The sequence below is a fragment of the Meles meles genome, chromosome 21 (assembly GCF_922984935.1).
Source record: "Meles meles chromosome 21, mMelMel3.1 paternal haplotype, whole genome shotgun sequence".
Lineage (NCBI taxonomy): Eukaryota > Metazoa > Chordata > Mammalia > Carnivora > Mustelidae > Meles > Meles meles.
Window position 1 is genome coordinate 24,396,179 of NC_060086.1, and position 26,261 is coordinate 24,422,439.

General features: G+C 40.6%; 1 protein-coding gene across 1 annotated transcript; it reads left to right on the forward strand.

Moving 5' to 3' along the window:
• Window positions 1-25,977, forward strand: LOC123933378 (cytochrome b-c1 complex subunit 2, mitochondrial). Its single transcript, XM_045992455.1, has 14 exons — window positions 1-154; window positions 3,217-3,300; window positions 3,399-3,548; window positions 3,787-3,851; window positions 5,264-5,320; window positions 5,561-5,685; window positions 8,124-8,221; window positions 11,306-11,363; window positions 14,081-14,176; window positions 14,490-14,689; window positions 17,569-17,649; window positions 20,246-20,322; window positions 24,208-24,361; window positions 25,686-25,977. The coding sequence occupies exons 1-14, from the start codon at window positions 122-124 to the stop codon at window positions 25,767-25,769; spliced, it is 1,362 nt and encodes a 453-aa protein (XP_045848411.1). The 5' UTR covers window positions 1-121; the 3' UTR covers window positions 25,770-25,977.
• The last annotated feature ends 284 nt before the right edge of the window (window positions 25,978-26,261 follow it).

Here is a 26,261-nt window from a genome sequence, read left to right on the forward strand (position 1 = left end):
CCTCTTCCCGGCGCCGGCGTGGGAAAGAGCGCGCGGGGGGAGCTGGGAAACGCCTCTCGTCCGCCACCATCTTGCTTTGCTTCCAGCCGGCCGTGACCGTGGATCAGAGCGAGCTTGAGCCATGAAGCTACTAAGCAGAGCCGGGTCCCTCTCGGTGAGCATAGCCGGCGGGCACGGGGCAAGGTTGGGGAGCAGTTTCTCAACAAGGTGATACGGACCGGAGGTGCTTGGTTTGGAGCTCCGGGGCCTTGGGCTTCCGTCTGCCCTTCAGACGGAGTCTGCGGGCCAAGTGGTCTGCAAGCCGGGTGGGTCGGGCATTGGAGGCCCGGGTCGTGCTACGAGCAAAAGAGACCTAACGCCGGAAAACCTGAAGAGAATAGGGAAAGGGCTTGAGAGCGGCGGTGAAGCGAGTCGGTGGCGAAACCTCTGAAGGTCACTGCTGCACTTGCGTGCCCGAGGTGGAAACCGTGAGCTCTGGGGGCCAGGGGCCGGCGTAGACCTAGCCCTCCACCCTCGCCCTGTCAGCTCTGGCCTCTGCTGCTTAGTGTATCATGGAACATCGGTTTTCCTGACGGTTAAGGGGGCTTATGAGTAAAATCTTAAGGAAGAAATGAGTTAATGCCTGTGTAGTGCTTGTCACTATTCTAGATCTCTTATGGTGTCCTGACAGGATAACGTGTTCTTCTTGACATCTTGTTAGAGAATTCTCTGAGGGCCTCTTGGTCGGCCCTTGGGAGCTGCTTAAGACGACTCCACCAAGCCCAAGCAAAACATAGTTGTTCCTTGGGGCAAACTCCTCAGATGTCAGGGTGCTACCACAGTGGAGGGATGGTTACCAAGAGGGGAGGTGAGAAGCACTTTTAAGAATCTCAGCTGGGCCCGTTTGCCCCAGGGGACAGTTGGCAATATCTGAGTACATTTTTGGTTGGAACAACCGTAAGGGAGTGCAGCTGGCCTCTAGAGTCCAGAAATGCTGCTAAATATCTTGCAGTGCACAAGCATATCCCTCTCCACAGCAAAAAATTACGTAGCCTGGGGCGCCAGCGTGGCTCAGTGGGTTAAGCCTCTGCCTTCAGATTCAGCTCAGGTCATGATCCCAGGGTTCTGGGATCAAGCCCCACATCCGGTTCTCGGCTAAGCAGGGAGCCTGCTTCCCCCTGTCTCTCGGCCTGCCTCTCTGCCTACTTGTGATCTCTGTCTGTCAAATAAACAAATAAAATCTTAGGAAAAAAAAATAGCCCAAAATGCTAAAATAATCTGGGTTACCGGGTAACCAGTAACCTGCTAGACAGAGGTGCAGGGAATGGAGTTACCCTCTGCTTAATGTTGAAATAGATATACTGTGGATTTTTGCAAATGGTGGTAATTTAATTTTAGCCTAAATTACCCTTATTGGCACACCTTGACAAAGCAGTGATGAACAATGCTGAGAGCAGCCTAGAGTGACCCCAGATCTCCTCCATTCCATCCATCCCAACTTCCCAGTAGATAAAAGAACTCAAAGGTAACAGTTGGAGAGGACCAATGTAAACAAATTGCAGTAAACTTGAAAGCACTGAATGTTTCTAATTATATCACTTATTTTACAAACAGATAAATTTATTATATATTTTTTATTATTAAAGTTACCCAGTTGGGGCACCTGAGTGGCTCTGGCGATTTAGCATCTGCCTTCAGCTCAGGTCATGATCCTGGGGTCCTGGGATTGAGCTCCACATCAGAGAGGGAGCCTGCTTCTCCCTCTCCTTCTGCCTGCTGCTCCCCCTGCTTGTGCTCTCTCACTCTCTGTCAAGTAAATAAATAAAATCTTAAAAAAAGAAAAAAAAGTTACCCAGTAATTGACGATTACAAGGATAAATCTTTGCAGCTGACTGGAACGGGACAAATTACAGGCGGTACAATGAGGTGAAACACCTCAGCCTTGGCAATGGAACTGTAGATGATTCATATTTGAACAGCTGTGCTCACATGTCTTAAATTTTACTTTTTAGAGATTCAAAAGGTAAAATCACCACTAGCGTTAAGTATACCACACCCAGCAAATGAAACGGATGGTAAAACAAAGCTGATTGTAACTAAAAGGTACTAATAGCAAGTGAAAACTGGGGACCAACTCAGTGCAGCACTGATGGTGACTATATTACAAACAGCTCTTTAGGACTCCACGGAGCAGGGGCATCGCAGCCTCTGGTGGGAGTCCTCCAGAACTCCAGCAGCACGTTCGTTTGATTCGGGGGTAACATCTCTTCTAATAATCTCATGAACCTTAGAGTGAATTCTATAGCATTATATATCATTTACCCAAAAAACAATAAAGTTAGGCATTTTGGGTCCATTTTCCAGCATTGAAGAGGACACTTTTACGTTTTTCAGTGGCTGCATGTAATGAACTGAGAATCTGCTGTAGCTGAAGCTGTTGTTAATCTCAGGGTGATATACATGTGTATTAGTCAGAGAAATAAAACCCTTGGTTGTGTGATCTTACTCTAGCACCCAAGAGAGTGAAGATACTGTGCGAAATATTGGGGTCTGAGAGGAATTTTCCTTGGTATACTTTGTCTTTTTTTAAAGGTTACTAAAATGATCATAAAGATGAGGTCATTTCACTTGGGAAGTAAACTAAAATGAGACTCTGGGCAGATAAGGAAAATAGTACTGGTAAAATCTATGAAAGGGTATGGATGTGATAGTCCTACGATTTTTTCAAAAAATTCCTAAGCATTTTGGAGCCAGAAAGAACCATCTGAAGCTTTAATAAGATAGTTAACAGGGAAAAGAAAATATAGTGGTTTTTTTCCATTCTAAAACAATGAACATGTAGGGTTAGGTATTTCTTCAGGCTCTACAAATCACAAATAAATAGAGATTTAAGTGTGGCTGGGAAATAAGTTAGGTAAATCCTCCCAGTCCCATGAAGTTATTTTATCACTGAACACCTTCTGTTGCTTGGGCACATCAGAATACAAGACACTTTTTTTTTTTTTTTTTAGTTTATTTATTTGACAGACAGAGATTACAAGTGGGCAGAGAAGCAGGCAGAGAGAGGAGGAAGCAGCCTCCCTGCTGAGCAAAGAGCCCTATGCGGGACTCGATCCCAGGACCCCGGGATCATGACCCGAGCCGAAGGCCGGGGCTTTAACCCACTGAGCCACCCAGGCGCCCCACAAGACACTTTTCTTGAGAGAAATGTGTGTAACCTGTCTTTTTTGTGTTTAGAGATTTTACTCCCTGAAAGTTGCTCCCAAAGTGACAGCCGCGGCCGCCCCTGCAGGAGTGCCTTCACAGCCTCAGGACCTTGAGGTCAGTCCCACAGAGTGGCTCACTGGAACCCACATACGGCCTGTCTGTCTTTGGTAATATAAAAGCGTTGATCACATCTCACTTTATTTTAAATATAGTTTACCAAATTGCCCAATGGCTTAGTGATTGCTTCTCTGGAAAACTATGCTCCTGCATCACGAATCGGTTTGTTCATTAAAGCCGGCAGCAGATATGAGGACTCCAGCAACTTAGGAACCTCTCATCTGCTTCGTCTTGCATCCAGTTTGGTAAGCATCTTTACTGTCTCACTCTGTTCAGGAATGCTTCGGTATCTCGATCCCACAGAAAAGAAAAGCTATTGTGTGTTTTGTTTTTGTTTTATAACACTTAAACTAAAAAGGATCCACTGTGTAGGTAAAGTTCTTTTTGAAGCTAATGACAGACAATAGATTGCGATGTAGTGTGATGTTTGCCAACATGGCATTAAGAAATTCCTAAAAATACAATTGTTCTTTCTTTTTCCAGACTACTAAAGGAGCTTCGTCTTTCAAGATAACCCGTGGAATCGAAGCAGTTGGTGGTAAATTAAGGTTTGTTAAAAATAAGTAACAGTAAATGAATAGTGGAAACACCGGAAGATATTCGATTATAAGGGAACTGCTTCCCTTCCTCTCTCTCTGCCTGCCTCTTTGCCTCTTTGTGATCTCTGTCTATCAAATAAATAAATACAATCTTTAAAAAAAGAAGAAAAAGGAGAAGAAGGCTACTGAATTTAACTATATCAAAATGTAAAACATCTTTATGCCTTAAAGTGAAAATTCAAGTAACTGGCAGTAAGTTTTGCAACGTACATAACATGGAGAAGATTATTTGGAAAATATAAAGAACTACAAATTAGAAGACAAGCAAATAGGAAATGGATGGACAAAGGATAGGAACAGTCTATTCCCAGAGGCAGAAGCCAGAAACACTGATCTTTACTTGGAATCACAATGTGATGCCATTACCTGTCAGACTTATATATCGTGTTGACGGTGTTAAAAGGGAGAATCTTTTCTACATTAGTGGAATAAATTGATACAACTACGTAGAAAAGAATCAAGGAATATCTAGTCGTATTGAAAAGGAGCATATGTTGCAATTAAGTTTTTAATCCACCTGGGCAAAGATACTGTTTATTTTGTAAAACCTGGAAATAATTTAAATGCCGTCTTCAGGGAAATGGGATAAGTAAAGTGTGATCTAGTGATGTGATGAGACTAGTACACAGCAGTTAAGGGATGAACTAGATTATTCCAGTTAAATGTTTTGTGGAAAAACAAGATGTTTTTTAAGGTACGAGTTTTAAAAAATAAATAATAATATGTAGTGCTAACTTTTAAAAAAGCGGGGAGGGGGCAGTGTCTGGGAGGCTCAGTTGGTTAAGCAGCTGCTTTTGGCTCAGGTCGTGATCCTAGGGTCCTGGGATCAAACCCCACATCAGGCTCTCTGCTCAGCAGGGAGCCTTCTTCCCTTCCTCTCTGTCTACCCACCTCTCTGCCCACCTGTGATCCCTGTCTTGTCAAATAAATTAATAAAATCTTTTAAAAATTTTAAAAAAGAAACCATCACTACCATCCATCTCCACAATGTTTTTTATGTTCCCCAACTGAAACTCTAGCTATTAAACAGATACTCCCCACTCTCTTCCTGCAACCCCCTACAGTGACCATTCTACGTTTTATGATTTTCACTTCTCTAGGTTCGTCCTGAAAGTGGATTTATTTGTTCTTCCAAGACTGACCTATTTCACTTAGCATAATGTCTTCAAGGTGCATCCACGTGTAACATGTCAAGATTGCCTTCCTTAAAATAGTTCTTAAATATTGTATATTTTAGTCGATGCATATGTGTATTTTTATACTTCAGAATAATTTTTCCAAAGGAATTGGTTGAGTTAACAGAGATGTAAGGAAAGCTTATTCTGATTTAGATAATTCACTGTAATTTGTTTCTGATGCAGTGTGACTTCAACCAGGGAGAGCATGGCCTACACTGTGGAATGCCTGCGGGACCACGTGTAAGTACCTGCATGGGTTGAGGACACCTGCTTTTAAAAAAACACGTAGCTGCTCAGGTGTCGTCTCTTTTAATGTTGCCTTATGTCCTCTGACTTTGGTTTTGGGTTCTTGCTTGGAAACATAGAACATTGTGCTTACCACAAGGCCTAAAACTTAATACTGAGAACATTACATTTACATAGCATGGACATTGGTTTTACATTTTTGACCCGAAGCTCTCATCCTGATGTCTTCTGTAGTGATATTCTAATGGAGTTCCTGCTCAATGTCACCACATCACCAGAATTTCGTCGTTGGGAAGTGGCTGCCCTTCAGTCTCAGCTAAGGACTGACAAAGCTGTAGCTTTTCAGAATCCACAGGCTCGTAAGTACATTTTCAGATCCTGTTCGGTTGCTTCTAAGATACTGGGTTTTTGGGGGGCACCTGGGTGGCTCAGTCGGTTGCACGTCTGCCTTCGGCTTGGGTCATGATCCTGGGGTCCTCGGGTCGCGCCCCACATGGAGCTTCCTGCTCAGCAGGGAGAGTGCTTCTCCCTCTCCCTCTGCTGCTTCCCCTACTTGTACACATGCTCTCTCACTCTCTCTCTCTGCCAAATAAATAAATGAAATCTTGTTTTTTTCTTTCTTTCTTTCTTTATTTATTTATTTGACAGAGAGAGGGAGATAACAAGCAGGCAGAGAGGCAGGCAGAGAGAGAGGGCGAAGCAGGCTCCCTTCTGAGCAGAGAGCCTGATGCGGGGCTCCATCCCAGGACCCTGAGATCATGACTTAAGTCGAAGGCAGAGGCTTAACCCACTGAGCTACCCAGGCACCCCTGTAGTTTTATATTTTTATAACATCATTGTCAGGCTTTGGTATTAGGGTTAGCTGGCTTCAGAAAACAAGCTGAGAAGTATTCCTTCCTCATCTGTTTTCTGGAAGTTTATGTACAATTTGTGTTATTTCTCCCTTAAATATAAATGAAATCTTGTTTTTAAAAAAATGATAATTGGGTTTTTGAGAAGATCAATTTGTAGAGGGAAGAAATTGCCATTGAAATTTTCTCTGTTTACGTTTAAGACTGCCTTTTCCAAAAACCGGTCTAGTTTCTTAACTATGTAATTCTAGTGTTTCTAAACATTCATGTTGATTGCTTTTCATCTTTGAGAGGATGTAAGTTAATTATAGAATCCCTGTTTCAGAATTTGGAATACGGTGTTTTTTCAACAGTTTGTTGATACCAAACCCAGCAACAGTTCATGGTTGCTGCTGGTATTACTGTTTAGCCACTTACCTTTACTGGATCTTTCCAAAGCAAACACTCTAATTTTTTAAAAAAACAAGACCTTTCTTGGTGTTCACATTCTGAGTTTATATAATGTTAAATATAAAATCTTGACAAGTGTGCCTAGCAAAACAAGTTAGTAAATAAGCACCCCTGGCTCTTAGAAGTCCTACAACTTCAGTAGGAGCCGAGGTTTGCAGGTGGGCCACTCGGGTGTAAACAGGTGACCATCTGCAGGGACCCTGCATGGGATGGGCCTCACTCAAGAGTGCAAGCCTGTCAAGTGTCTGGAGCAAAATGAGAGCTTGGTTGATGCTAGCTAATAATATTTCATGGTGATACTTTGTTTTACAAGGGAGTATGATCTTCCTTTCTCCGGACATGCACCAAGGAAATACAGAATTGTAGAAAAGATGGCTTATGTGTCAATAGTGGCTTCTTCCCTGCTGTTAGCAATGAGGCTCCAGCCCTCAGACTTTCTGCCTGGATACTTACTGCCATCTCCTGCCTGCTCTCTGCCCCCAAGTTCTCATCTTCAGTCCATCTACCGCATTGCCGTTACAGCAGTGCTTCTGACATGAAAATCCTTTAAAAGCTTCTTATTGTCTGTGGGATAAAGTTCAAACTCTTCAACTTAGCATGATGTTAACTTCCACAGTCTGGCCCCCGCCCATCTCTCTTGCCTCTGCTCTACCTTTTTCCCTTCCCAGCTGCAATTTCCCGCAGAATCCATTGTCATTCTTTATGCCTTTGTCTGTTTTCTCTGCCTGAAAGGCCACTCCCTAATCACTCCCCTAATAACCACCTACCCGTTCTGTAAGACTCATTCCAGATTTTACTTCGGTTACTTCTTGCCAATTCCCACCGCCCTTCCCTTGCACCCCTGCGGCTCTTTTGCTCTAGTGCTGACATCACACCCATCATGCCTAATTTCACCATTTTCCCTCTCAACATTTTGAGGGCAGGCATTGATTTTGTCTTACTCGTCTCTGTATTTCCAGCACCTAACAGTTGTGGCGCAGGGAGGTTGCCCCAGGAATGAGCAAAGGCACTGACCGAAGCGGGAAGTAGGGACAGTGTCCATGCTCCAGCGAGGAGTACACTCTGACCCCCGCAAGCTAGCGATAGGACTGATCCCTGGCACTTCCATCTATCTTCTTAACCTGACACCTCCTCATGACTTAGAGACCGTTGGAGGAACTTCGAGGTAAATGACTTTCCCAAGGTCACATGGTACATCGGTGGCAGAACTGTAACTGGGTTCAGACTTGAAACCTAGGCCATTATACTTTCCAGATGATATCAGGTCGATTCAAGTTAGAGAAGTGGTCAGGCCAGCCCTGGTATGTAGAAGCTGCTGTTACATAATTTTACTTTTCTCAGCACACTCAGCGGGCCGACTTTTAAATTTCAAGCTCTCATGACACTTGAATGCCATAAGGTGACCAAAAGTGTATAGTCTAGTTGCTTTCTAGGTTCAAAAAACATTGTCTTATTTGAATTACGTTTCCACAAAAAGTTCTTTTCTTATTTTACAGATGTCCTTGAAAATCTGCACGCTGCAGCTTACAAAAATGCCTTGGCCAATTCCCTGTATTGTCCTGATTATAGGATTGGAAAAGTGACACCAGATGAGGTACTGATAAAAGCATACTACATTTTAAAATGTGCTTTTTTCACATTAAATGAACATTCATTTGCCATTTTAGGTTTGTTTGTTAATTTTTATTTTTATCTTCAAATTTAAAAAATTTGCCTGGTGGCTTTTTATTTTTCTTTTTCCATCAGCTTGCCTTTTTAACTGAAATCTATCTGAACAACTTTTACAGCTTTTAACTAAAAGAAGTTTTTCTCACAAAAGGGACATGTTCATTTCAGAAAACGAGGGCAAGCCAAAGAAAAAGAATCTCACATACCTAGAGGCACTGAATGTTAATGCCTGGGCATGTTTTCTTCTCAACCTTTTTCTGTGTATATTTATCTTTTTAAAACAGTATTTACGTTTTCAATTTCATCATCTTTTGACCAAAAGTCTTCCTTTAGCACCTCAGTATGCAGGTAGGAATGAACCCACGTCACCTCCCCATCCGTCGTCAGGCTGCTCACTAGCTTACTGGCCTCCTTCAGCACCTGGCCTTACTTTGCTTTGCTTACTTTTTTACATATATGTCATAGCCATATATGTAACGTAAAACTTCACATCCAAAATGTGAAACATTCATTGTCAAAGTGTATCTCCTACAAGTATAGGTGCGTGTATATAATCTTAATTTCCTACTACTACCATCCTGCAAAAAAAAGTTTTATCAAAAAACATTAAAAGAATAATTGGAAATTATCAATACTTGCAAAGTGTCTATGATTCAGAAGTTAAGGTTTTATTCTCATTTCATTTCTGGTTACCCACTAGAGAAAATGAACTGTATATCCTCTCCCTTTACACTTTTATTCCTGGTTAGAAAACTCTTCACTTTATCAGTCAACAGTTCAATGCCTACCATTCATATGGCACTTTTAACAAATTATAACTGATATCATTCAACCTATACAGTGAACATTTTTTTAAGACTGGCCTCTTGTGAGTTTTGAAATTTTTCAGACATCAAAATCACCGATGTGAAGATACATTATCGAGGTAGCTAAAGAGCATACATAGCAAAATATTTGTCCACAAGGATGTCTACTGTAGCATTGCTTTTAATTCTTAAAAATTAGACACAAATTAAATATCCAACTTCAGGGGACTAGTTAAATAACTTATTAAGTATCTGTGGAATGGAATACTATTCAGCCATTCAAAAATACTGACAGGGAAAAATTCCGTAGCATATTTTCAGGATAGAAAACATAATTTATGAATAGGATATACCACAGGGTCTCAATTTTTAGAAAATAAGGTGTGTGTGTATCTATCCTGCAAAGATACTAAGATATTAACCATGGTTACCTCAAAGTTTTTAGCATTTTTAAGCATGTCCTTGGTCTAAGGGAAATTCTAAAGAAATTGGTGCTAGAATACTTCGAGTGATGGCAGCATTCAGTAGGGGAAAAAAATGGGATTCCACACTGACTCAAGAGATGTAGGCATCATTCGCTTTGGGGCACAAATTCTGGTAACTTGATTCAGTCACATTACCTTAGCCTAATGATTCTCAACATTATGACCCATTCCCTAGGAACCTTTTCAGCTGATTTTTTCTACTCTGGCTCAGAGTGAATTTTTAATGTCAGACACACTGTTTGTCTGTTTACACATATATATGTATATATATTTATTTTATAAATAAAAGGAGTAAAATGTTTTTCTTGCCCCCGAGGGCCAATTTTCACTCCTTGGGAGCAACAGTCCTCCTGTTGAGGATAGGTTTTAGGCCCACTATAAAATGTTAATAATTTTTTTTTTTTAAAGATTTTATTTATTTATTAGAGAGAGAGAGAGAGAGCGCACAGGCAGACAGAGTTGCAGGCAGAGTCAGAGGGCGAAGCAGGCTCCCTGCCGAGCAAGGAGCCCGATGTGGGACTCGATCCCAGGACGCTGGGATCATGACCTGAGCCAAAGGCAGCCACTTAACCAACTGAGCCACCCAGGCATCCCAATAATTTTTGTTAATGTTAATAGTATTTTTTTTTTAAAGATTTTATTTATTTATTTGACAGACAGAGATCACAAGTAGGCAGAGAGGCAGGCAGAGAGAAAGAGGAGGAAGCAGGCTCCCCGGGGAGCAGAGAGCCTGACTCGGGGCTCGATCCCAGGACTCTGGGATCATGACCTGAGCCGAAGGCAGAGGCTCTAACCCACTGAGCCACCCAGGCGCCCAATAGTATTTTTTTTTAATCTGTATAAAGACGAACGAAATCTGCTACACGTCTGCTAAAATCACATAATAAAAGTCAGAAGCTTAGTCCCATTTTTTTCAAATTCAGGCTAGTATGTGCTCCAATTTTTTTCAGGCCTTTTGTTTGTTTGTTTTTTATTATTTTATTTATTTATTTGACAAAAATAGAGATCACAAGTAGGGCAGAGAGGCAGGCAGAGAAAGAGGGGGAAGCAGGCTCCCTGCTGAGCAGAGAGCCTGATGCGGGACTCGATACCAGGACCATGAGATCATGACCTGAGTCAAAGGCAGAGGCTTACCCACTGAGCCACCCAGGTGCCTCTTTAGGTCGTTTTTTAATCCTTTTTTTTTTTTTCCCCCCAGTACAGCTTTCCTGAGATACAATTCACATGTCATACGGTTCACCTACATAAAGTGTACAATTCAGGGGCATCTGGGTGGCTCAGTCGGTTAAGTGTCTGACTCTTGGTTTCAGCTCAAGTCATGATCTCAGGGTCATTAGATCGAACCTCATGTCAAGTTCCACACTAGACATGGACCCCTCTTGAGATTCTCTCTCTCCCTCCCCCAACTCATGGGCATTCTCTCTCTCTCTCTCTCTCTGTAAAATAAAGAAAATCTTTAAAAAAAAAAAAAAAAGTACAGCACACAGTTCAGTAGTTTTCACTGTATTCACCGTCATGTAACCATTACCACATTAAGTTCTAGTTCTTTTAATCAATAGTTTAAAAAATAAAAGCAGTATAATTCAGCACTAGATAGTCTGTAACTCACTACAGTAGCTTTTAAGCCTGAGTATTTTCTGTTGCCCTGCAGTTTTAATTTTTTACAGCTTTTTGTATCTATATCAACATAACCTCACAAAATATTCTTAATTTTCTCAGTTGCATTATTTTGTTCAGAACCATTTCACAAGTGCGAGAATGGCTTTGATTGGACTTGGTAAGTTGGGAATTACTTGCATGTCAGTCTGTTTCTTTAAGAGTAGCCTTTTTAAGCTGTAGTTATGTGAGCACAGGATTGAACCATATTTGATAACTCAGTCCTCTATGGATGTCAGACGGGCACTGTGTGATAGGATCTTAACTGGTAGGTTGTTTGTTTTAGTAAGCAGAATCCAACATTTAACTATGTAAAGTACAGGCTTTGAGTTTATTACAGTATTTGAAAAATCTATGATAAAGGGCAAATTTCTCTAAGCAAAGAGCTTTTACAAGTTTTTTGTTTTAAAGAAATATAATGTAATTGAAAATAGGTAAAGGCACGAACATACAATTCATGGGGAAAATGTGTGTGTATATGTGTGTAGGCAGTTATTAGAAAAGATAGCCTTGCCTAATAGTTAAAATTTTAACCCATGAGATTGGCAAAAATTAAAAGATTGACACTACCCAGTATTAACCAGGGTATGGAGAAATTAAGCATTCCCAAAAATTGTTGGTTGGAATATAAACTCGTATATTTTTGGAGGTCTCTTTAAATATATTAAAATTCTAAATATTGATACATTTAGACCCAACAATTTTGTTTTTAAGGATTTAACTTACAGAAACAGTTGGTCAGGTTTATAAAATAATTGCACCAAGATATTATTTGCAGTATTGTTTTTTGGTTCATTTGTTTTGTAAATAACCACATAATTGAGGTGCAATTCAAATACCATGAAATCCACTCTCTCTCTTTTTTTTTTTTTTTAAGATTTTATTTATTTATTTGACAGATGGAGATCACAAGTAGGCAGAGAAGCAGGCAGAGAGAGAGGAGGAAACAGACTCCCTGCTGAGCAGAGAGCCAGATGTGGGTCTCGATCCCAGGACCCTGGGGTCATGACCTGAGCTGGAGGCAGAGGCCTTAACCCACTGAGCTACCCAGGCGCCCCTAAAATCCACCTTTTTAAAGTATACGGTTCCATGAGTTTTATTATATTCAGCGGGTGTTATAACTATTACCACTATCTAATTTCAGAACATTTTCATCAGCCCTCCCAAAAACCCTGTATTCATTATAGTCACTCCTTATTCCACCTCCTCCTTTCCCCTGGCAACCAATCTCCTTCCTGTCTCTGTAGAGTTGACTCTCCCAACATTTTATATAAATGAAATTCTGCAGTATATGGCCTTTTATAACTGACTTCTCACTTGGCATCTTTTCGGAGTCCATCCATACTGTAGCACATGCCAGTGTTCCGTTCCCTTTTCTGGCTAAAATACTCCATGATCACTTTTTGTTCATCTGTTCATCACTTGGGTATTTGAGTTGTTTTCAACTTTTGGCTGTTGTAAATAAAAACAGTCACATATAAGTTTTAGTTAGAACCACCTGTTCTAACCTGTTCCTTCTTCAGGGTATATCATAAGTAAAATTGCCAGGACCTGTGGTAACTGTTGTCTGATGCAGTTGAAGCATTTGACATCCCCCCCCGGCCCGACGCACAAGGGTTCTAGTATCTCCACTTCATCACCAGCACTTACTATTATCTGTCTTTTTGGTGATGGCCATCCTAGCGTCTGTGAGGTGGTACCTCATTCCCTTTGTGTCTCCCTAAGAACTAATAACATTGAACATCTTTTCGTGCTTTTTGGGCATTTGTATATCTTCTTTGGAGAAATGTCTGTTCACGTCCTTTGCCCATTTTTCAATTGGGTTGGTTTTTTATTATTTTTGAGTTGTAAGAGTTTTTTATGTACTTTGGATACTAAATCCTCATCAGATACATCATTTACAAACATTTTTTTTTCCCAGTCTGTAGGTCCATTTCACTCTTGAAAGTGTTCTTTGACATGGTATATATTACATATAGTGGATACTACTCAGTCATCAAAAAAGACTGAAATCTTGCCATTTGAAACAATATGGGTGAAATTAGAGGGTATTATGCTAAGTGAAATAAGTCCATCAGAAAAGGGCAATTATCAAATTATTTCACTCATAGGTGGAATTTAAGAAACAAAACAGATGAACATAGGGGAAGGGAAGGAAAACGAAAAGACAAAATCAGAGAGGGAGACAAACCACAAGAGACTCTTTAACTGTAGGAAACAAACTGAGGGTTGCTGGAGGGGAAGTGGGGAAGAGGATGGGGTAACTGGGTGGTGGCATTCAGGAACGCACATGATGTAATGAACACTTGGTGTTAAGTGTAACTCATGAATCACTAAACTACTCCTGGAAGTAATAATACACTATGTTAATTGATTTTAAATTTAGCAAAAAAAAAAAAAAAAAGTGTTCTTTGATGCACAGTGCAGTATTGTTTTAATAGCCAATGATTGGAAACCTGCTAATGTCCATCAAGAAGGGACTGATTAAGTAAATGATAGTACATCCGTGTAACGGAATTCTTTATAGCCATTAAATGTTTGCTCTAGAACACTCAGATATAAATTACGAAAGACAAGTTAGAAACAATATAAATAACAGCATTTTAAAAATAAAAAAATGAGGATGATATTAATACAAGTATAGAAAAAAGTTCTAGATGAGTGTGTATTAGTGAACTATAAAGGGAATCTCTGGGAGAGAAGCATGGCAGTGGGGGACTCTTTGTTTTCTTTACTGGTTCTGTAATGACTTGTATAATCGCATATTTTTAAAACATGTTTTACAATTTGTATTTTTAAAATTATGGTTCTATCTCTGTTTTGTTTCTATTGAAATAGGTGTGAGTCACCCTGTTCTAAAGCAGGTTGCAGAACAGTTTCTCAACATGAGGGGTGGGCTTGGTTTACCTGGTGTGAAGGCCAAATACCGTGGAGGTAAGCATTTTGTTTTTAGGGCCGATTTATTAGAAGAACGTGTCCCATCACAGTAGTGTATTGGAGGAGGACAGGCCTGATTACTTACACCAAACAGACTCCGTGTGGAAGGAAGGGATTAGATTGCTCCGGTGTTGTGTATTAAACATGTTTGTGTGTGTGTTGTGGGGAGAGCAAGACGGTATGCTGGGAGCACCAGGCCACAGAAAACCGTAATCTTACTGGGTTAATACTGTGTCGTAAAGAAATACAGAAGAATAAAGCCAATGGTGACCAAACCTCTTTCTTCCTCACTCTCCTTCCGTGGCACCAGGTGAAATCCGAGAGCAGAATGGAGACAGTCTTGTTCATGCTGCTCTTGTAGCCGAAAGTGCTGCCACAGGAAGTGCGGAAGCAAATGCATTTAGTGTTCTCCAGTATGTTCTTGGTGCCGGGCCACATGTCAAGAGGGGCAGCAATCCCACCAGCTCTCTGTACCAGGCTGTTGCCAAGGGAGTTCACCAGCCGTTTGATGTGAGTCTGAATAGTCAGCATCTGTCCTTTTGTTTGTAAAGGCTCAGTATGTATGATGCAGTCCTGTTGATCTGCTTTTAAAATTTAAGGTGAACACAAAGAAAATCTTCGTAAAATTGGAGATAGCCAGGCTTGAGTTTCGTTCCTTAGGGTCTAATAAAAAACTTCCTGTCTTTTCAGTTATTCTAATATAGAAAGAGGGGAATGCCTAAAAAATCAGAAATTCATCCTTCAATGGCCTTTAAATAAAGTTTTAGATATTAAACATTTTCCTAGATTCTTATTAGTCTTTTTTTCTGGATTTTCTTTTTTCCTCTTGCGTTCTTGTGGCTGTTTTGTGAATTTCATTGCTCTTCATGTTTTCCAACCGAATGTACAGCATGTACACTGAGAAATGTTTACGGACCTATCCCTCCGGTTTGAGATTAAGTTAAAAAAAAAAAATGAGGGGCACCTGGGTGGCTCAGTCAGTTCAGTGTCTGCCTTTGGCTCAGGTCAGGATAACCAGAGTCCTGAGATCAAGCCCCGCATCAGGCTCCCTGCTCGCTGGGGAGCCTGCGCCTCCCTCTCCCTGCCGCTCCCCCTGCTTGTGCAAGTGTGCGCTTGCTCTCAGATAAAATCTTTAAAAAGAAAAAGAAAAATGATGTAACGAAAAGCTGTGTTACTCTAGAACACACTTTTTATGACAGAGAGTAAAGTGCTAAAGCTTTCAAAATAATGATACTTAAAAGAATAAAAAATGTTGTCAAGCAGACTGTTTTAATGAGTGACCATCGTTTGCCTAATGTGATACCCCACATGACCTCCAATGGTAAGCCTTTAAAAGGCAACAAATATACTACATTATGGGATTAAATATTGTTCATGATTTTATAACAGTACATGGCACAAGTAGTAGTCTTTGGCCATTTGACAGTGAAGAGTAGAAATAAAGTCAACCCCTTTGTTCATTCCTCTCTGTTTAATACTGTCAATCCAAAATGAACAAAACTTACAGAATCTCTGAAAGTAGGAAAGAGTTTTATTAGAGCCCAAGTCAGGACAGCTGCCCAGGAAACATGCCCTTTGTTTGTTTGTTGTTTTTTAAGGAGTTTATTTATGTATTTGACAGAGAAAGAGATCACAAGTAGGCAGAGAGAGGTGGAAGCAGGCTCCCTGCTGAGCAGAGAGCCCGATTCGGGGCTCAATACCAGGACCATGAGATCATGACCTGAGCCGAAGGCAGAGGCTTTAACCCACTGAGCCACCCAGGTGCTCCTGGGAACATGGTCTTCACAGGGAAGAAAGTGCTCTGGAGGATGAACAGTTTTTACAGGATTATTTACTTTTTACATTTTGTAAAAGCTCAAAAGATTTATAGATTAGCATACAGGCAGGAATCACAAGTTTCATTGTAAAGGAATGCAGGGAGTAGGGGCAGTGATCATTATTTTAAGGACAACATGATTTTCCTGTAAGCTACTCATTCACAAAACAGATGTATGGTGCATGCCGTGTGTTGCAGGCCAGAAATCAGTCTTTTGATGTGAGCAAATTTCATTATATATGGTCATGTTGATTTAGAAATCTAAAATGGTTCTCCTGTATCTCAGGCTTTTAGAGGGTTTTTCTCTCTTAAATGATGGTTTTCAAAAAAAAAAAAAAAATTTTTTTTTTTAAGCAGAGGAACCTTTTTCATCTTTGTTCAACCTTTTTCATCCCAGCTGCAATACTGAACACAAAAATGTTCACTTTTAAAGAAATTTTTTAATGTTTACTTGACACTGAGTGCCTTGGAATTTTCTCTGTAGAACCTTGGAGTTCCCTGGAGCATAGTTTGAAAACCGTTATCTTAAATTAGTCCTATATTAAATTTAGCCGCTGCTTTTTAAATTCCCTCTATGTTTCCTCTTTCCTTGTTCATGCCACTGTTTTCTTCATGCTACTCTTTACCACTGAATGTTAATGATGCTTTTGGGTGGCTGGAGTTCAGTTCTAATCAGTGATGTAATTTAATGGAAATTCCTACTTTAGCATTTGGCCAGAAATGTGAGGTATGAATGGGATAGTCTCAAAATTATAATTCAACTTCAAATCATTAAAGAGCATTTCTTCTTATACTTTCTATGGGCTAAGCCAGTGGTTCTCCAGCTTTAACATGCATAAGAATCACCTGGAATTATTTTTGAAATGCGGCTTTCCATATTGCATCTATGGGGATCTGATTGAGTAAATCTGTTACAGGAACTTGAAAGTCTGTATTTTTAAAAACAGCCTAGGTGATCTTTATGTAAAGCGTCCACATAAACACTGGGAAACAGGATACTGAGCATTTGTTTTCACCTTAGGGAGCTTAACACTCTGCTCAGACTGCAGACAGCAGTACCCAGTCCTGAGGCTGAACTTGTGACTACCTTGGGTATCTGATAACGTCTACTGAGCATTTCCCCAACCCTTTGACTTTAGTCTGTAGGAGAAGTGTAAGTGAATTGGCAAAAAAGAGGTCCCCAGCGATAGCAGAGAGAACACAGCAGGCTTGTCTGATACCAAAGACCACAGTTTGTACCACTCAGCCATCCTACAGCTGTGATAATACTGTTCACAAATAAATGTTTACGTTAACCTTTAATCATCAAAGAACGTTAGAAAATACCCAGCAAAAAAGCAAAGCAAGGGGTCTGTTTTAGAGAGATTTAAGTGAAAATTGTTAAAACCATTATGGTTTTGAAAGAAGTAACCTGCATCCAAAACACTGCAGTCCTTGCCAGAACTGGTTACATGAAATCGTAATACATCTCTTTTGCTTGTACCATGAAGGTCCCAGGTTTTTGTCTATTTGGGAAATTGAGCCCTGTTTTCCCTGGTAAGATGACATACAGTAAAATTTCATTATATTTCAGGTTTCCGCTTTTAACGCCAGTTACTCAGATTCTGGACTCTTTGGGATTTACACCATCTCACAGGCTGCTGCAGCTGGAGATGTAAGTTGCAAACTCACCAACTCTAACAAGTGTTTTTCCTCCATTAACATGTTTTTAGTAAAAAAAATAGAGAGTGTTTGAAAGCCATGACTGATCAGCGCTCTGTATAGTGTAATATCATTACCATGTGTCTGCCTATAACCCACTTAAAAATGTTTATTCATGGGGCACCTGGGTGGCTCAGTGGTTAAAGCCTCTGCCTTTAGCTCGGGTCATGGTCCCAGGGTCCTTGGATCGAGCCCTGCATCGGGCTGTCTGCTCAGTGGGGAACCTGCTTCCCTGCCTGCTTCTACCCCATCGCCTGCCTCTCTGCCTACTTGTGATCTCTATCAAATAAATAAATAAAATCTTTTAAAAAAATTAAATTAAAAAAAAAAGTTTATTCATGCTTCCAGGAAAGAGGGAAGAAGTGTCTCCTAGGTATTTTGGTTCTGTTTGGGCAGGTGGCATTGAGTTGTCTCTTTGGGACATGTCCGTTGAGAACTCAGGTGACACCAAGGCCAAGATATATGTCCTCAACGTAGAGATTGTGTTGAAGTCAGGGTTGTGTGTGAAAGACTGTAGGAGAAAACTGCAGCTTGAATTCCTGGGGAGTCCCACCAAATGACTAAGGAATATGGCCCAGAAAGGAAGAGAAACTGGTATTTTTAAGAGGCCAGGAAAGAGAGAATGGTTAACACCGTTTTGATCCACTCTGGATTATCATCCAGTTCGTTACCAGAGAGCCCTGGTGGTTATAGCAAACCAGGACATCACTGGTGGTAGTATTTCAGTTTTCACCCGAGTGCTAGAAGTGAGCTCAAATGTTTAGTGTTAAGGAATGAATGGGAAGAAATGTGAGGTTGGCATTGGCAGGTTGAACTCATCTTTTCAGGGGATGTGGGTAGCAGTTTGAGGAGAGTTTACACTGAGAGAGTAAGCTGGGAGAGAATTCATACCGAAGGGAAAGATTGGAGCAGATAAAGAATACAGGAAATTATAAATGAATCAGGTCTGAAAAATTTTGAGCGGGTGGAGTGCAGAGTACAAATGGACATTTTAGTCTTGCACACACAGGATGCTGGGGGCAAGATGGGGAAGTGCATCGCAGTGAGGGAGAAGGCTGTCATGTCTTGAGAGTAAGAGAAGGTAGGAGAGTTGAAATGACGAGATTTGGGAGAAATGAATGGCTAGATACACATAGAATGGGCATCAACAGGGTATCTCGTGGTGGTGAGAGACCACAAATTCCTACTGTAGTCACGTACGACACTTACGACACATGTAAGTGTACACATATCGTCATGTGTTCGTCATTTCATAGTTTTTCTTCGGTAGTACTTTTTTTTTTTTTTAGATTATTTATTTATTTATTTATTTGACAGAGAGAGAGATCACAAGTAGGCAGAGAGGCAGGCAGAGAGAGAGGAGGAAGCAGGCTCCCTGTGGAGCAGAGAGCCCGATGCGGGGCTCGATCCCAGGACCCCGAGACCATGACCTGAGCCGAAGGCAGCGGCCTAATCCACTGAGCCACCCAGGCGCCCCTCTTCGGTAGTATTTTTGATGGAAAAATGGAGGGGGCAGGTCGTAGGGTTGATCCAGGGTTGGAAGTCTGCAAAGTGGGCAGGTCAGAAGTATAGGCAGATGGCGAGGGAGTGGGGCACACTGCTTGAGTGACTGAAGGAGTGATTCGTGGATCTCGGCCGGAGAACTGAAGCCAGGGGACTTGATTGAAAGGAGACAAATCAAGGAACTAAAGATCTTGATAAAGTGGAACAAGGATTGTGTGATTAAAGACTCAGGCCAGGGGTTGTGGAATGAAGGATTTCACAGAGAGGGCAAATTCAGGTTACATCCAAGTCGGGTGTGGCTGTGCAGGGAAAGAAGGTCCCAGAATTTAGGTGAATAGGGATAAGTCAGTGACCCAGGATGGTACCAAGGTTGGGATGGAGAAAATCATGGACTGGTTTTATGAACTTATACATCCAACAAATATTTGCCAAATGCCCACCCACATCATTGGAACTTGATTCCTTCTTGACTCTGACATCCCAGGCAGGGATAAGCTTTATAAATGAGCTGTGTGTGAATTACTGCTTTCTCCTTAGTGAGTAGTAAGGGATAGCAGTATTAATTCCATGATGCTTTGAGAGTCTGAGGTGATTTTAGAGTTATTTATTCTTTACAGGGCATTAGAAATGGCTTTTCCTAAACCATCCTGGCATTCTCTGTGCTCTGCCACTAGTTTTCGAAAAAGCTTGGCTCCAGGCAACCCTCTGGGGTTCCCTCCCTCTTCGGGAGCTTTGTACTGTCACTCAGTAATAAAGTTTGCTATCGCTCCATAAACCTTGCTCTGCTGCCCACCATAAATAGATGACAAAGCTTGCTATTTGGGATATTACCGAGATACAAACAGCTGCTTTATGGAACACTGGAAGAAGGAACACATAGTGGCAAGAATCCCAAATTGGACACTGTTCTCTTTCTCTGGACCAACCTTACCACGTCTACATTTTTTACCACGTCTACGTTTTCTACCTCTGTAGAGGAGCATTTGATTACTTCATGAGTCTCTGGCACTGATCAGAAATGACCAGCTTTCTCTTGTCTATCCTAGGTTATCAAGGCTGCCTATAACCAAGTAAAAACGATTGCCCAAGGAAACCTTTCCAATGCAGATGTCCAAGCTGCCAAGTAAGTTGCAGTATTAACTGTGTTTTGTGTTTCAACTATTTGAGAGTTGTGTTTTTTTTGTTGTGACATATGTCCAAAAGGATTGAAAGGTACAGAAAAGTATTTAAAAGAAAAGGGAAGGGGCACCTGGGTGGCTCAGTGGGTCAAAGCCTCTGCCTTTGGCTTACGTCATCATCGCAGGGTCCTGGGATCCAGCCCCACATCCTCAGCGGGGAGCCTGCTTCCCTTTCTCTCTGCTTAGCAGGGAGTCTGCTTCCTCCTCTCTCTGCCTACTTGTGATTTCTGTCAAATAAAATCTTTAAAAACAAACAAAGAAAAATACACTAAAAATAAATAAAAGGGAAACACCCACATCATGTCACCTAGAGATACAGTTAATGTTTTGCCTATTTTCTTGACCATTTTATGCATTTTAAACATAATTTTTAACTATTATATATACTTACATCCTTTTTTTTAAATTAATATTTTTTATTTATTTGAGAGAGAGAGAGATCACAAGTAGGCAGAGAGGCAGGCAGAAAGAGAGGGGAAAGCAGGCTCCCTGCTGAGCAGAGAGCTGGACCCTGAGATCACGACCCATGCCGAAGGCAGAGGCTTAACCCACTTAGCCATCCAGGTGCCCCCTTATATCCTCATTAATAACATGTTTTTATTGTAGAAATTTGAAAATAAGAAACACATAAAAAAGTCAAAAATGACCTGTGACTCCGTACCAATGATTCCTCTTTTTTTAACATTATAATGATGTGTCCATTTATTCAGATTACTAAAAATACGTTATAAACAGTATTAACTGGTGTTTCCAAATATACTTGTTGGACATTTCCTATAGTTGGAAATATAAACTATAAAAGGTATCTTTGGTCTTAAAACATTTTTGTATTTCATATTATCTTCTTGGTATAGATTCCCAGCTGAGTCAAGAGTTATAATAAATATTATCACAAAAGTCTGTTCAAATATATGTGAGTGTTTATATGTTTATTTTTATATTCCAAAGTCACAGTGTAGAAAGGTTGTACCAGTTTATAATCACACCACCAATATGAGAGTGCCTATTCTGCCATAACCATTGGCAATTTTTTTTAAACCTCTTAAATGATAGGATAGACCAGAAAAAAATACCCCCCCCCCCACCATCCGTGGTTTTGCTTTCCACGGTTACCTGGGTCAGCCATAGTCTGAAAGCAGATGATCCTCCCTCTGACTTAACTGTCAGAAGGTCATTAGTAGCCAAACATTATGTCACAACACAACTGCATCACTCACCGCACTTCATCTCATCACGTAGGCATTTGATCATCTCACATCATCACAAGAAAGGTGAGTATGGGACAATAAGTTATTTTTAAATTAGAGAGGTAGACCATATACACATAACTTTTATTACAGCATATTGTTGCAATTGTTCTATTTTTTTTTTAAAGGTTTTATTTATTTATTTGACAGAGAGAGACAGTGAGAGGCAACACAAGCAGGGGGAGTGGGAGAGGGAGAAGCAGGCTTCCCGCCGAGCAGGGAGTCCAATGCGGGACAATTGTTCTATTTTATTACTAGTTGTTAATCTCTTACTATGCCTAACTTACAAATTAATTATAGGTATGTATGTTAGCAAAAACATTGTATATATAGGGTTCATTACTAACCATGGCTTCACGCATCCACTGGAGTTCTTGGAAGGTATCCCATGGAGATCACTTTATCTGATTAAAAGATTGAAATACCTGTCTGATACTTGGTGGTGTTTAAATGCCCACTGTTTTCGCTGGGAGTACCAGCAACATCTCTCATTCAGTAGTTTGCCCAGTCTCTCTAACAAAAGAGACATAATTTGGACCAAGCTGGAAATCAGCTTGCATTTTCATACAGCACTTTAAAACACTTAAATTTGACTCCATCCATTTAGAACAGTTCAGAATGTGAATCCTGAAACTCACACTGTCTTCATGATTGTTTAGTGTTGCCCACAAAGGAAGTATGACAGGTAAATTACGACCCAGGAAGGAACAACTTCCCGGTCATTTCAAATTGTTCCATTAACATTATTACTTCTGTTATACTGAACACATTAAAAATTACATCTCTTAAACAGTACAGTACAGTTTATTAAGTAATAGGTACATGGAACAAAGGATTGGTTAATAGGATGCAGTTCTGCGTGATTGCACCACAAACAAAACATGATGAGAATAAATTGAAACATTGGATTTACTTAAGAAAAATCTTTCAAATCTAATTTATTTAAGAAAATATATTTCCTTGGGGCGCCTGGGAGGCTCAGTGGGTTAAAGCCTCTGCCTTCGGCTCAGGTCATGATCTCAGGGTCGTGGGATTGAGCCCTGCATTGGGCTCTCTGCTCAGCAGGGAGCCTGCTTCCCTTCCTCTCTCTCTGCCTGCCTCTCTGTCTACCTGTGATATCTGCCTGTCAAATAAATAAATAAAATCTTTAAAAAAAAAAAAAAAAAAAGAATGAGTCTGCTTCTTAAAAAAAAAAGAAAATATATTTCCTTAAGTGTAGCACAGTTTTTATAAGGTACGGCAACGTGTAGAAAATAGAATTTCAGTTATTAATATTGAGAAATGTTTGTTTTCTACCATTTTGATGGAGTTGATACTTTTTCTTGTAAGGTTCTTATTAATCTTCCTGTACTGAAAGAAACAAAGTAAGGTGTCATTTGTGAAGGGACAAACTAATAATCTCTTGGTAAAGTTTACTGTAGGTAAAAAAAATTTACATTTTTATTTAAATTCCAGTTATTTAACATGAAGTGTAATATTAGTTTCAGGAATACAATACAGTGATTCAACACTTCCATATATCACCCAGTGCTCATCATAGCAAGTGCCCTCCTTAATCCCCATCACTTACTCAGCCATCCCCCCCACCCGCCTCCTCTCTGGTAGCCATCAGTTTGTTGCCTAGAGTGAAGGGGTAAAATCTTTGGGGAACCAGGGTGACTCAAGTGGTTAAGCATCCAACTCTTGGTTTCAGCTCAGGTCATGATCTCAGGGTCCTGAGATCAAGCCCCGCATTGGGCTCCGTGCTGGATGTAGGACCTGCTTAAGATTCTCTCTTTCCTTCTCCTTCTGCCCCACCCTCCCTCTCTGGGGGCGGGGGGGAGGAGGTAAAATCTTTTTTAAATTAAGCGGACACTATGGTAAAATTGCTGCATTAAATTATGATTATGTGTAAATGCAAGTCTTGCTACAGAGTGCCAAACAAGGATAGTTTATTTTAGAGTTAAATTACTCAAGAGCCTTATTGAACACCCATTTTCTTTCTGAGAGAATTATGAATTGGATTTTTATTTAGATTCATGCTTTGTGCTGTATTTAAGCTGCAAAGACTGTAAGACCTCTACTGTCCTTCTCATCTTTCTTCTCTGTCACGCCCCACCCTCACTGAGACAAATCTCAGTGTAGAAATGGGCCTGGGGGATGCAGGTAGATAAGAGAATCAGCACACAGTATTCTGCTAAGGGGACAGTGTTTAAGACCCCACATAGGTGTTCTGCTTTAATAGAAATACCTAAAATCATCACCAGAAAAGTACTGGAGGCAAGAGTTGTTACTTCACTAATCAAAACTTCACATTAAGGTAGTCTTAAGTTCTAGTCTAAAATCGGAAGGCAGTCTGTTGGGATTCCAGTATAAGCTCATATTGACAGCTTTCTAAATAAATAATCACCTAACTGATGAACTGAAGGCAGAATGGAGGCCTTTAGCCCTGTAAGGTTTCAGGGCTGTTAATTTGTGTATTTACCAAAACATATTTGAGTTTGAAAACATACTTTATTTGGTTTGAGTTTGAGAACATACTTTCAAATTGTCTTGCTCTTATAAAACTGCTTCTGCCTTAGTTACATACCTTTTACTGGACAGGAACAAGCTGAAAGCTGGCTACCTAATGTCAGTGGAGTCTTCTGAGGGGTTCCTGGATGAAGTCGGGTCCCAGGCGCTGGGTGCGGGATCGTACACGCCGCCAGCCACAGTCCTTCAGCAGATAGACTCCGTAGCTGACGCCGATGTCGTAAACGTGAGCGAATGAAAACTTCTGATTCTACATCAAATAATTTGACCTTAGTGATCCAATCTCAGAAGGAATGCATAAGCTCCCCTGGGCTGTGTAGGTCCCTGTCCTGAAGTTTGGTGCCTCCCTGGCTGGTGCGGTGGTAGGAGGGGCTCATTCCCGACACATCTGCAGATGGCTTCCTTGTCAGCTCAGTGTGTGTAGCTTCCTCATTCCGCTAAAGTACCAATAGATTAAACCATTTCAAATTCCAAAAGGTCAAGAAGAGTTGAATAGTGGCAATTTCATGTGATTTTCATGTGATTCTCCTCCCAAGAAATAAACTCTGTTGTGCCAGTCCTGCACGCCCCAGCATCTTGGGATTTCCGTTCATCTTCTCAGCCAAAGACATTCCTCCTGCTATTGGTGTTTTTTTTTTTAAACATATATTATTCGGAGATTTCAGTTGTTTTGAGGGCAAGAACTACGTCTTATACCTTTTTGTATTCTCTATTGCACCTAACAAATATATGAACTACAGAATAAATCCAAAATCAGTGGGTTTTCCCCAGTTCTTTCTATATTAAAAATGTCAACTCCTCTTGCATTGTAGATAGAGGTCTCAGCCATCTTCTCACCAACAGCTCTACCTTACGTAGGGACAGTGGGGATAGAAAAAAGAAACAGGTTATTTGGCCCGATTTCAGTTGGCCCCTAAGTTCATCATTTTCACACTCTTCCAAATGGCTCTCTTCCTCTTGTATACGGTCGTCATGTGATTCCCAGCCTCTGCTGCCTCTAGCACTGCGTCTCCATGAAAAAGCTGGCTTTAAAGAACATGGGGGCTGCTACTCGTGGCAGTACACCTAAACGACCAGCCTCTGGTCTTGAAATAGTGACATAAGGAACTCAGTGGGAGAAAGTTTGACTTTTATGTTAACAGTATATTTTTACTGGCTCAAACTATTTGCTATTATAATACAGAAGCAGCAGAATACTGCCCGGCCTGAGGCCGCCTCTGCCCTATTTTGCAATGTCAGTGAGGTTCTCCCTACCCCCACCCCCACCCCTTTTTAACAGCTGCCCTCAGATCTGGAGCACCACACTTGCTCAGTCACAAATAGGAGGGAACATTCATCACAACACAAGCTCATTTTCTTATAGTGTCCCAAACTGAAATAATGCATCAGCCCTCTCCTATAATTAACTTCACAAGAGGTTAGTACAGAGCTGCTGGCTCAGGATGCCTGGTCCTATATGCTCTTGAAATAATGGGGTAAATAAGTTTGTCTACTGTATAATGCATTCTCTTATCTCTGTTAATTTTTTTCTTTTTTTTGTTTGTTTAAAGGCTGCAAAGAAGTTTGTTTCTGGCCGGAAGTCAATGGCGGCAAGTGGAAATCTGGGCCATACACCTTTTGTTGATGAGTTGTAATACTGAAACACACCTTGCAGGGAAGAGCTGAACATGTTCTCAACCCAGAGCAGCAAACACATGAAAGTCAAAGATCTCTAATATAACATTTATCTTTTTTTTTTCAATGAGGTGAAATGTCTTAACATATAAATATAGATAATTATCCCCAGCTGACTTAAGTCAGTTTTAAGTCAATAAAACATTCTGTTTAAATGTTTTTCTTGCATCTTTGCTATTGGTAATCAAGTATTTACTAAATGTTGAGATCTTTGTTTCAGATGCTGTAAAGGAGAACAGGAACATAGTAAGAGTCCAGAAGCATCAGAAACTATTAAAATTAAGATAATTATTGATGGCTTTTAGAGATAAAACCAGTTTAAAAATCTGTCCTCTTGGGTCAGAATAATTAGTTGGGTTTTACCCACTTTCTGTCTTTTTTGGAATAGAGTTATTTCCTAAAAATATAAATTCCCTATAGTCATATCCTCTGTTCCCACTGCCTCATTTTAT